Source organism: Narcine bancroftii, chromosome 6 (assembly GCF_036971445.1).
Source record: "Narcine bancroftii isolate sNarBan1 chromosome 6, sNarBan1.hap1, whole genome shotgun sequence".
Lineage (NCBI taxonomy): Eukaryota > Metazoa > Chordata > Chondrichthyes > Torpediniformes > Narcinidae > Narcine > Narcine bancroftii.
In genome coordinates, this window is record NC_091474.1 from 183,226,141 (window position 1) to 183,239,133 (window position 12,993).

The window sequence follows — 12,993 nt, forward strand, 5'->3', positions numbered from 1 at the left end:
TGACAATTTTGAAGAAGGGGGTGAATGTGGTGGTACACCACTGGCCTACTGCAGGGGGCAACCTCTGTACCTGCAGGAGTGTACTGCCGCCCTACTGCAGGGGGCAACCTTTGTACTTGCAGGAGTGTAAGGGGACAGGACAACACCTGGCTGTTTGTCAATCAGTTGGCGTGAATGGATCAAGCCCCACCCGGTCGGGAGTCAATCACCTCCAGGATATAAGGCTGTGCCAGCCTCCTGAGGCCTCACTCAGAGTTGCTGCAGCCACAGCCAGCCTGGCTCTGTGGAAGTCTTTGTGGATTAAAGCCTGTTGTACAATCTTTATCTTTGTGTGTGTTTGATTCTGGCTAACAGTGCACCACATTAGGCAATAGAACAGTGGAATGGAAAGCTGTTAAAACTTTGCAAACCAAAAGTACAGGCCATGAAATGACCAGGTTTACTGTGGTATTATCATCCATGGCTGAAGGGACGAAGTTAAGACATATGTGTGATTAATCTGTCATGCTGTCAGTCTTTCGCTGTGCTTAGTCTGCTCTCCTGACTTTGGATGTGCATTTTCTCTACCACTAAAGATACTCCCCTTGGTTATAACTGTGTATGCACCCATTATCATTCATTATTGTATTACTAAGTTTCTACTAATAAAAGCCATGATTTCTGGTTAACTACACAGCCTCCGGTTTCTTCATTAACTGGCACTTCAACATGATAATCTCAAAATGCAAAATTATACCAAAAATGAAAATCCCTGCAGGTATTTTTTCACATTTTCATTTAAAAAAAAAAAGGATGGATGGATGAAAATTGTATAAAACTATGGATAGACAATGTGTGGAACAAGCAGCCAGGTGATTTACGCGAAGAAGGAATTTTCTGGTCTGGGATATGTTTCGTAGAAACTTAACTGAGAACACTAAAAGTAGATTAGCACTACATAATACTTACATAGTGGTTATCCTGGGTGGTATATTGCAAGCTCTCAAATGCCTGCTTGAACAAGCCAATCAAAGATCACGTGCAGAGGAATGGAATACATGGATGTTGAATGCAGAAGTCGTTTACAAAAGGCAGGGCAATGAATGCTGCATCTCTTCATATGTTGTATAATTTTGTGCTCAAGGAATGGGACGAAGTTAAAGTAAAGACTGCGATAAAAATCAATTAAGAAGTGTGGTATCTCTTGTGCAATTGATGGCACAAAAGATGATTTATTTACTAACAATGAACCTGAAACCGCCTCATTAGATACAGACTAGGGCCCATATGATAAAATGTTTAAACAGTGAGAGTATTGACGTGCTTGTTGCCATCTTTGCTTCAGACAATATCGAGAGTGATTCGGAAGGATTCTAAATGTGCTGTTATTTTCAGGCAATGATAGTGATTTTGAAGGGTGGTAATTGGGTTGTTTTCAATAAAAATCTCAATGAAAATCTGTCACAGTCATTTTTTTTGTGGTTTTTCAAGGGTTAACTTAAATGCCGGATCAGTGTGGATTAGATTTTGAGCTGAATTTAAGGTCTCAAAAGTATATCTGGTGTATAAGTCGACCCCATTTTTTCAGAGATTTTTTGGGTTTCACGTCTCGACTTACACCAAAATATATGGTATATTGTAGATGACAATAAATTCTCATTACTTGTGACATAAAACTATGGGGAGGAAGAATGATTAATGCTTACATTTCAAGATAAAGAACTGAATAACTTGAATTCTGGAATTATAATTCCCAAATATTATCAATGTTTTGTAATAAACTCCATTCAATTGTATAGCAATTATGCCCAAAGATAAATAGAAAATGCTGGAAACACTCAGGTGGTCAGGCAGCATTTGGGGAAAGAAAAGCAGAGTTTCAGGTCAAATGCCCTTAATCAGAACTGGGGAAAAGAAAGAACAAGTTAGGTTTAAGTTGCAGATATTGTGATGACAGAGAGAGAGGGCAAAATAAATTCCTACTGCATCACCCATCAGATGAGTTCAAACATAATCGTATCCTCTGGAATTTCTGGCCAACATCTCTGGCCCAAGACAAGTCCTTTGTCTTTGGATGCCATAATGAGCTCTTCCTTCGAAGATTACCCGCAAGTAAAGTTGAACCAATTTTTTTTTCTCTTAAATATCCAAGCTATCTCAAAAGTCTAATGTCATGTTATAAGTTATGGATTTGGGTAATGAAATTGATGGCTTTGTGACAAAGTTTGCACATGATACAAATCTAGAGGAATTTCGGGCAGTGTTAAGGAAGCACAGAGTCTGCAGAAGGACCTAGGCAGGTTAGGAGATTGGGGAAGCAAACCACACATGCAATACAGTGTAGAGAAGTGTATGATCATGCACATAGATGGCAGGAATGAAAGCGTAGACTATTTTCTAAATGAGCAATGAGTTCAGAAATTGGAAGTGCAGAGAGAATTAGGATTCTGCATGCAAGATTACCCGATGGTTAACTTGCATGAGAGTCAGTGGTAAGGAAGGTAAATGCAATGCTTGCATTCATTTTGAGAGGAATAGAATATAAAAGAAGGAATGTAATGTTGAGGCACTGGTTACACCTCACAGTATTGTTGGTAGTCTGCGGCTCCTTATCTCAGGAAATGAAAGGGTTATCAATTGAAGAGCATTTGATGGGTCTGGGACAGTACTCACTGGACTTTAGAAAAATTAAGGGAATCTCATTGAAACTGTGTAAATACTGTGTAAAGTAGAAATGGAAAGGATGTTACCCATGGTGGTGGAGTCTGAACCAGACGGAACAGAATATAAACTCTTCCTGAGAATGGAGATGAGGAATTTCTTTAACCAGATGGTGTTGAATCTCTGGAATTCATTGTCAAGGGTGGCTGTGAAGGCCGAGTTATTGGGTATATTTAAGATTGAGGTAGATAGGTTCTTGATTCATAAGGGAATTAAAGGTTATGGGGAGAAGGCAGGTGAATGGGGTTGGAAAGGATAGTAAATCAGCAGACTTAATGGGCTGAGTGGGCTTATTCCACTCTTATGTTTTATGGTCTTATACAGATGTTTTTGGAAGCTCTTTCCAATAATGTTAGTGAATTAAATTTCATTTGACCAAGTTAGATATACATATTCTTGGTGAATTCATTGCAAAAAATATATATTTTTCTTGCTCAGATCATGTCAAAGTTTTAGGTCAAAGTTTAAATGATATGACTAAAGGAAGGACAATTTTTTACATTAAGAATATAAAGAAAAAAGGAGAAAAGGTACATTCCAATGTTTCACAGAAAATATCTGAACATGAGTTAGAGGTGCTGTAGTGTTATTTTGTTCTACAAATAATATTAATGTTACTTTGAATTAGTGTGCATTCACTTAAATTTAAGAAGTGACCAAAGATAGTTAAAATGGTACATTTGGCATAATTTCATCATTATTCAGTTTGTCCACATATGGCTTTCTTGTAGGAATTAATAACTAATATTTAAAATCACTCTATGTTGTAATCAAATTTTACCAATCATACAATATTTCAGCAGTGAGAATACCAACCTTTCCGTTTAACTGGGGGATGAAGAACTTCTATAATTTAAGGATTAAGGAAAAAGAGAAAAAATCCATTAAAATCACAAACAATTCTATTACATCATTACATCTTTAATAATTTCTAAAAATAAACTTTCAAAACTCTTCTATTAAACTTTATAAAGCAAAATAATTTTTACAACTGATTGCGATGTTGCAACTTGTAATTTGTGAAATTCAACTCAGGAGACTATTTTAAGGCAACTTTATTTCTAAACAAAATAAAGTTGGTAGAGGGAGCATCAAGGAATAGGATCTCAAATCAATATCAAAATAAACCCGATTTGTTCAAAAACTTTATGGAAATTGACAAGATTTAAATTAATTGTACAGTACAATCAAATTTTAATGTTAAACTTTACAAATGGAGAGCAAAAATATAAAGATGAAGACAAGCTTATATTAAGATTAATGTGCACAGTGCTGGGGATTGTACTTTTAAAAGATCTGGTACAGCAGAAATTTTTCAAGATCTCAGTACCTAGAAAATGAGAGAGAATTCAGAAGAGAGAAACAGAGGACAGAGAGAAACTAGTGACATGTTACCTAGAAAGTTAACAGATGAATCAATTATTTTTTTAGAATTTTGAGAGGAATTGAACAAGAAATGAGGAGCAACTATTTCCATTAGAAGAGCATGAGTTCAGAGAAAATTGCAAACCATGTCCTGCCTCTCAAGTGGGTACAAAACTGTCAACAACAACACACATAGGGAGGAGTCACGTGACGGAGTAGTGGCCGGACGGTGAACTCCAGCCCTCTCCAGAAAAGTCGGGAAAAACAAGAGAAAATACAAAGGCACAGAAATACAAGTTAAAGAAAAGTGAGTATAAAGGTGGAAAGAAGATGGAGACAAAAGGAGAAAAATCAAAATTAACGGAAAGAAGAGAGGAAGAGAAGACAACGGAGGAAAAAGGTGAAGGCCTTACCTGTCCGAAGAGGCCCGCTGTGGAGAGAGGAGCCCACTACCTCAGGTCGGTAGAAAAAGAACTACAACAATGGCTCACAGAGCCGAGTAAAAGTGCGCAACCGCGCATGCGCTACTCCTCGCGCATGCGCGATGCGCATGAAAAAAAACACACCGACGGGAGGGGGGACCAGCTGGGGAGTCGATCTCCACAGCCGGCAACGACAGCTGCAGAACACCTGCAGCAAGAAGAAACCACAGAAGACAATGGAAACAAGAAAGAAGAGGAGGAAAGGGCATCAAAGAAACAACAGATGGCCAACCCAGAGGAAGAAGAAGAGGAAGAATACAGTGAAATAGATAAAGGGAAAGGCAAGGTAAAGGATATATTTGCTCTTGTTAGAGGATACATGGAGTCATTTAAAGAATGGCAAACACAGGAATTCAATGATTTAAGAAGAAGAATAAACAACACAGAAAAGAAAATAAATAAAATGGATATGACCTTAACAGAAATGGGGAAAAAAATGGACAAGATGGAAGAACGGGCAATAGCAGCAGAAATGGAGGTAGAAGACTTAAAAAAGAAATTGGAGGAATCTAATAAAAAAACAACACACATAAATGCTGGAGGAACTCAGCCAGTTTCAAAGTGTCAATAGGAGGTAAAGATATATTACCAACATTTCAGGGCTGTGCCCTTCTTCAAAGAATAAGCAAAGAACAGGAATCTGTCAGAATAAAGACTAAAGACAGGCTGAGGGAGGGGTCCAAACCAACAAAAGGTGTTAATTTGAATCTGTCAGGTTGCAGATCTGACCTCCTCCAACTGGTATTTATGTGGCTAGTCCAGATTCTATTCAACAATATCCCCAGGATGTTGATGGTGGGGAACTCTACAATGCATTGGATTATTAATCCAAGGTCTCTCTTTTGTTGAAATTGGTCAGTATTTTCCCATGACTGTATGTTCTATAGACCTGCTTCTTTTGTTGAGGGATTAAGAATATAATTGTACAATTATCAATGACCAGCAAGCATGCCAACCTTCAAACTGAAGGATGAAGTAAGGTAATTGTTGAAGCAACTGGTGAAAGTTAATTCAGGACAATGTCATGATGAATTCCTACTGTCTTATCCTGACAGTACGAGTCCAACCATTGAAATATTTTCTCTCCAATGCCCATTGAATTTTTGTTTTGTTTTCATTACACTACATATGGTAAAATGTTGCCTTTATATCAAGGACCGTCATACTCACCTCATAATTCTTGGTGCCAATTCCCATTGAGCATTGTGCCATGTCCCTTTGTGTTAACTTGCAAAACCAAATCTATTTATTTAGAAAAGACTAAAAATAAGGGTTTGAAGAATTTATCTTTTTCTTCCACGCGATTCAATTGTTTGTAATTAAGGATGTATAAATAAGATTGTAACCTTTAAAAACGATTCTGGAATAGATTCCACAAACTTGAGAAAAAGTCAATAAATAATGCATGATGGGGTTGTGTTGAGGCAGTCACACCCAGCCTTAATCAAAGGCAGGATCAAGAGAATTACAAGACTCCTGTGAAAATGCCACATTTGATACCTCTATGTCTATGTTCCATCAGTGCTCATACAGACTATAGGTAATATTTTAATGAATGAGTCATAACTTTGGTATCTGCCTCTACTTTATGCAGATTGATATTTTGGCAACATTATTTTCCTATGATATAGTTGTTTTCATCTTGTCTCAGATACGAAGTATTAAAGATACAAAGACTTCAGCACCATTATTTAATATAATTAATCATATCCTGGAAATTTTCACTAACATTGCATGAAGAATATGGACTACCCATGCATTATAAAGCAGTGATTTAGGGATTCTGGGGTTTCTTCCGGCCTGTGAATGCATTATGTTTTATGGTTAGCATAGAATGAAGGACCTTTAACTAATTAATGCAAGTACAACATTGTTAAAATTGAACTGTCATATGAAGATCACAAATCACAGGCTTTGTAGAGCTGATTCTGATGTTAAAATTAAAACTGGCTGCACTAAGAATGTTCTTTACTTTTAATCAATATGTATATTTGATTCGATAAATCACTCACCTTTCTTTTTTGTCTGAGGTTCAATTTCAGCTAAACCTAAAAAATATCAAAATGAGCAGTAGAAGGCATATCGTGCAGACAGATACACACTTAAAGAACGGAATACTCTGCACAATCTACAGTATAATTATTCAACAAAATAATATTTAAAAAATAACAACTTGGAGCAGTTAAGAATAGAACACCAAGTTATTATTAAATGCTCTCCATTTTCTGTATTTCCACAGAATTGGGATGCAGCACAGAAACCCTCCTCAAAAATAATTAGTGAAAAGAATTACTTTTCCTGCCCAATTTGGATTCTTATAAAACAATAAGTTAGCTATTCTTCATAATACTATATTTTCTCCATTTTAAAAGTGGAATATATATGCACTGTGTACAACATAATTTATATCATTAATAGAACATTACATGCTCATTGTTTTAAAGTATATTTTTCCAAATATTCTAGAGTTGCAATACATAAATATGAACCAGTTAATGGATGTGGTTGTTATAATTCTCATGAATGTAATTTACATATTTTGGTCAATGCAACAGTCCAACTTGTGTGTAGTATCCCTACCTCCCTCCACAATAAACTGACAACAACCAATAGAGAGGCATCTTCAGTGGGAATCACATAAATCCTAGCCTTCCCAACTAATGTGAAGTATTTCCTGAGCACTCTTTATAAACAACATAGATGGTTCTTGAACTTTCTGGGAATTTTATACATTTGATTTAAAACCTTTTAATCTTTATTGAAAAAAAAGAATGTATGAGATATTCCATTGAAGTGCTTCTGAATTATGATGAGAGCTAATGTTGCACTCAGATACAATTGAAAGCTAATGGCTTACTGTTGAATAGAGTGGAATATAACCAGATACGAGTTCATTGTAGTCATGGGTTAACTAGTGAATAGAGTTACATCGAGTGCTATGTGAATAAGCAAGTCTGACAGAGATGATGAAACTGGTATGGTAGCAATGTCGATTATTGATGTGGAAATAAGTTTAAGAAACAATTTCCTAAATTAATATGTATTGTTAATACTAGTAAGTAGGGAGGACCATGGAAACAAAATGTTTACCAGAGTATTTAAAAAAGACAAAGTAAATTGAAATCAAAGATTAGCAGATAAAACTCCTTTCTGTTTTTTGAATTTTTCATAATCTGAGAATATGCTGCAAATGTAAACAAATCTTGTTTATCTATTTTCATTACACAGCAAAGGGATGTTCCATTTTATTTTATGGGGAAATTCAGATCAGATATTTTAAAAAATGGTGCCACTGCCGAAGCTGCTGTAACAGTAATCCTAGCCAGCTGCTGATACGCGGCTGGGCATCTGCACTCCCCCACAGGGCTCTACTGCCCAGTCTTACTGCTGATGGCTCCGTAAAAACTTTAAATAAGCCAACGGTGTTTTATTTAAAATCCTCTGACCGGGGAGTCTAGGCCCAAGATAGCAGTGCTTACTTTCAGCAGGTGGCCTCAATGGGTCACGGACCAGGGGAGCAGCAGACTGGGGAAGGGCATCAGTAACAGGAAGAACAACCCCATTGAGAAGGAGAGGCAGAGAAGATGACCCCCAAGGACAGTGACCATGGTGGAAGTCAACAAGGGGCTCTGTGGCTGAAGGACACAAAATTACAACAAGCGGTTGATGACTCGCGGGTGAGGAACTCAGACAGGCTGTGGGCAGCTGGTGACAAGGTCAAAGGATTCACATCAGGCTGTGGGCTGCAGAGACTGGCTCATGAGAACCAGGATTCAAGAAGATGCTGAGGGCAAGAAGAGCTCCCGAAGGGCCCTGGGTGCTGAAAGTTTTCTCATTGTTTCAGAGGTTTGGATCTGGGCCTGGGTTGTCAATGGTCTGAACTGAACTGGAGTCCTGTGTGGTTGCAGAGGCTGTGGGAGCACCAGAGGTGAATCCTTAGAAACTTGGTGATTTTGGGGCGTCTATGTTTTGCTTCTCTTTCTCTGACTGTAAGGGGCTCTGGCAATATTAATGGAAAATCTTTGCCTGCCTTATGGCAGACTAAAGGCAATCCATATAATATTTATCACATTTATTTTATTACATGACAATACATAGTATCTGATGTTTTCATGGTGTTTTCCATACATGTGTACACAAAGGTTATTTTTTCCATATCGATAGTGCCAGCAGCATAATTTGGAATTTCTTACAGGCAACAAATATTGGTCTAAAATGAAAATGTATTGCTAACAACAGCAAGAGAATAATATAGCTTTATGGTCTGTCTAACCACTTTTTAATGATTCCAACCTAATTAACCAATTGTGTCAGCCTCGTTCAGGCACTTTCAAATTTGGCAAAAATCCATTTATTTTTTATTGCTGATGTGGCCACAGGAATGGGAGTTACAGATATCCTGCGGCAGCAGAGCAGCAATGAGTAGTTTTACTGACTGCTTCAATCGGCTCAGTCAACCGATGCAGCTTAAACTTTCCCTTCTTTCACCGAAGCAATTAGTGATTTACAATCTCATGCTAACGTTTTGATATATTCAATAATGTCCTTCTAAGAGATCTGATCCATGTCATATTACATTTTCTACTACCAAACCCATCAAAGTGCTCTATAACAATAATCTGCAGTAATCTAAATACCAGCAGAGAAGCCAAGGGAAAATAAGGATTTTTTTTTTAAAGAGAAGGATTTTCCAGATATATGGCGTGCAGGGGTACTCATTTCTCCTGATTGAATAAACATCAAGCAGAGGGTGGTTTATGTGATACAGCTCATATTTTGCTTTTACCTTGGGAAAATTTTAACCAGAGCATAGGGTCATAGTGCCCAAAATCTTGGGGAGTGGGTCAATGGAAATAGAGACCAAAGACACATCAAATGAAGGATAGGATGGCATTGAGGGAAGGTTGGAAGATCAGGACTTAGGACCGAAGATCAAAGTGAGGGTATGCTGAGAGATTTTGGAGAGTGTAGAACTCAGCATAATGGGGAGCAAGATGGGGGTTCAAAATTTAATGAAGAGATATCCTTGGACTGGTTTCCCACAATGAATGAAGTCTTCTTCTAGGAAAGACCCCTTAAGCATACATTATTGCAGAATAGCAATGCTGTGAAAGCAGGTTTGCTCTGGGAGTTATCAGGAACAATGAGATTAAACTTCCCATTCTGGGTCCAAATTGCACAAGCAATAGGATCAATCAATGAAGGTGATCACATAATTAATATAGAGTGATTTGTGACATTTTATGCTGAGTTGAAAGTTTGCAGTAGTGTCTTTTTGATCCAGAAGTAGTTACAATTTCTTTCCACTATTTAATAGGTAACAGCCTAATATCACTAAAAACTAAGTATGAAACTCAATAAACTATTTTTTAGGCCATTGTCAGCTATGCAGAATTAATTGATCTCAGCTACACTTACAACAGGTCTTAATGGCTTTGAAATGAAGGAAAAGTCTCTGTGACTTGAAGTAAAATTCTGGATCGACCACACTTGGAATATTGTGTTCAGTTCTGGTCACCTCATTACAGGAAGGATGCAGAAGCTTTAGAGACAGTGTAGGGGTGATTTACCAGGACGTTGCCTGGATTAGAGAATGTGTCTCATGAGACAAGGTTAACAGAGTTACGGCTTTTCTCTTTGGAGTAAAGAAGGATGAGGGGTGACTTAACAGAGGTCAATAAGATTATTAGAGACATAGGTAGGGTGGACAGCTAACAACCTTTTCCTTTGACGAGAGTAACAAATATCAAAAACATCTGCTTAAGATGAGGGGAAGAAAGTTTAAAGGAGACATTAGGTGTAAGACTTTTTTTTTAAACAGTGTAGTGGGTGCCTGAAATGCATTGGATGCTGATAAAACAGAGATATTTAAAAGACTGTTAGACAGACACAAGGATGCAAGAAAAAATAGAGGGTTATGGGTGTGAGGTAGGGAAGGTTTTGATTGTTGTGTAGGCTTGTATAAGTAGGGCCGTCATCATGGGCCAAAGGACCTGTACTGGATGATGGCCTCTCCATCAAGAAGTTTGCCTATTTCCACTCCCACTCTAGCTCACCTGCACTGAAATTCTCATCTATGTTTTACTTGCATCTAGATTTGAATTTTTCAAGGCTCAACTATTTTCCATTCTCCACAACATTAGTTAATTCATGACTTTGCTGCCTATTACATATCAAATTTTCTTCTTTGCCAAAGCATTAAAATTAACTTCATTTTGTTAAAACTTATGTAAGAAGCTTTAGAATATTTTATTATTTTGGAAATTTGGAAGGGACTCTGCATATTCACTGAATCCTGTTGGAAAGAGTGAATGTATATTCATGTTCCAAATAGTAATTCTCTGTGCCAATAATAGTACAGTATTTGATTATCCAAAATATAATTCATATTGAATAATCAAATGAGCAAGTGAGGCCTTTGAATAATGCGAAATGAATGATATTATGGGGGAGAAAAACTTATTGGTGTGCTATATTTCTTCTGTGACTTTCACAATCACATCCAAAGATCTCATTTTAATTATTACACTCAGTGCAACACTTTAGCAATATTTTATTTTTTGAGGAGTTAGAATTCAAACTTCAATGTGCATGCTGCATTCACCATATAATTGTTACTGAATTTGACAAAGTATCAAAATAGACAAAATGCATTTGTTTATCATTTCCATTCAAAACACAGACAAAGCTGGCTATTGAGAAAGATCATCTGGCATTCAAAATGCAAAATGATAACTCTCATCAGCATCTTAAAAATGGCACAAATTGAGTGATTTAACCAAAAATCTATTCTCAGCATGTTTTGGATGGATTTTACTTTGCTTCCCAATTTTAAGGGATATTATGGAGGCGGGAGGGGGGGTGGGGGGAGAATAGGCTCTTGTGGTTTAAAAAAAATAGAATTATTGCTTATTTAGTATTGCAATCTCAGTAATCCAAACAAGTTAATATAAGTTTAACACAGGTGCACGTAACAGATGTGTGATTAGCCCACTGCTCTACTTACTCTATATGCATGACTATGTGGCTATGCACAATTAATATACTGTCTACACATTAGCCAAAGACACCATGGTCATTACAGGAGGGAGAGAGTTCAGCAAGTTGAGTGGTGTCACAACAACAACCTCGCACTCGATGTTAAAAACCAAGATGCTGATTGCAGACTTCAGGAGGAAATTGGGAGAAGAATCATCCTCATCGAGAGGCCAGCCGAGGAGGGGGGGTCAGCCGAGGAGGGGGGGTCAGCCGAGGAGGGGGGGTCAGCCGAGGAGGGGGGGTCAGCCGAGGAGGGGGGGTCAGCCGAGGAGGGGGGGTCAGCCGAGGAGGGGGGGTCAGCCGAGGAGGGGGGGTCAGCCGAGGAGGGGGGGTCAGCCGAGGAGGGGGGGTCAGCCGAGGAGGGGGGGTCAGCCGAGGAGGGGGGGTCAGCCGAGGAGGGGGGGTCAGCCGAGGAGGGGGGGTCAGCCGAGGAGGGGGGGTCAGCCGAGGAGGGGGGGTCAGCCGAGGAGGGGGGGTCAGCCGAGGAGGGGGGGTCAGCCGAGGAGGGGGGGTCAGCCGAGGAGGGGGGGTCAGCCGAGGAGGGGGGGTCAGCCGAGGAGGGGGGGTCAGCCGAGGAGGGGGGGTCAGCCGAGGAGGGGGGGTCAGCCGAGGAGGGGGGGTCAGCCGAGGAGGGGGGGTCAGCCGAGGAGGGGGGGTCAGCCGAGGAGGGGGGGTCAGCCGAGGAGGGGGGGTCAGCCGAGGAGGGGGGGTCAGCCGAGGAGGGGGGGTCAGCCGAGGAGGGGGGGTCAGCCGAGGAGGGGGGGTCAGCCGAGGAGGGGGGGTCAGCCGAGGAGGGGGGGTCAGCCGAGGAGGGGGGGTCAGCCGAGGAGGGGGGGTCAGCCGAGGAGGGGGGGTCAGCCGAGGAGGGGGGGTCAGCCGAGGAGGGGGGGTCAGCCGAGGAGGGGGGGTCAGCCGAGGAGGGGGGGTCAGCCGAGGAGGGGGGGTCAGCCGAGGAGGGGGGGTCAGCCGAGGAGGGGGGGTCAGCCGAGGAGGGGGGGTCAGCCGAGGAGGGGGGGTCAGCCGAGGAGGGGGGGTCAGCCGAGGAGGGGGGGTCAGCCGAGGAGGGGGGGTCAGCCGAGGAGGGGGGGTCAGCCGAGGAGGGGGGGTCAGCCGAGGAGGGGGGGTCAGCCGAGGAGGGGGGGTCAGCCGAGGAGGGGGGGTCAGCCGAGGAGGGGGGGTCAGCCGAGGAGGGGGGGTCAGCCGAGGAGGGGGGGTCAGCCGAGGAGGGGGGGTCAGCCGAGGAGGGGGGGTCAGCCGAGGAGGGGGGGTCAGCCGAGGAGGGGGGGTCAGCCGAGGAGGGGGGGTCAGCCGAGGAGGGGGGGTCAGCCGAGGAGGGGGGGTCAGCCGAGGAGGGGGGGTCAGCCGAGGAGGGGGGGTCAGCCGAGGAGGGGGGGTCAGCCGAGGAGGG

At 41.1% G+C, this 12,993-nt stretch overlaps 1 protein-coding gene across 2 annotated transcripts in view; it reads right to left on the bottom strand.

The window, feature by feature from the left end:
- Positions 1-12,993, bottom strand: part of trdn (triadin) — a 512,395-nt gene that overhangs the window by 380,017 nt on the left and 119,385 nt on the right. For both annotated transcript variants that reach the window (XM_069886892.1, XM_069886891.1), the window contains 2 exons: positions 6,560-6,595; positions 3,517-3,546 (listed from right to left, as the gene is read on the bottom strand). In XM_069886892.1, the coding sequence (XP_069742993.1) occupies positions 3,517-3,546; positions 6,560-6,595 (66 nt within the window). The remainder of the gene's footprint in view (positions 1-3,516; positions 3,547-6,559; positions 6,596-12,993) is intronic.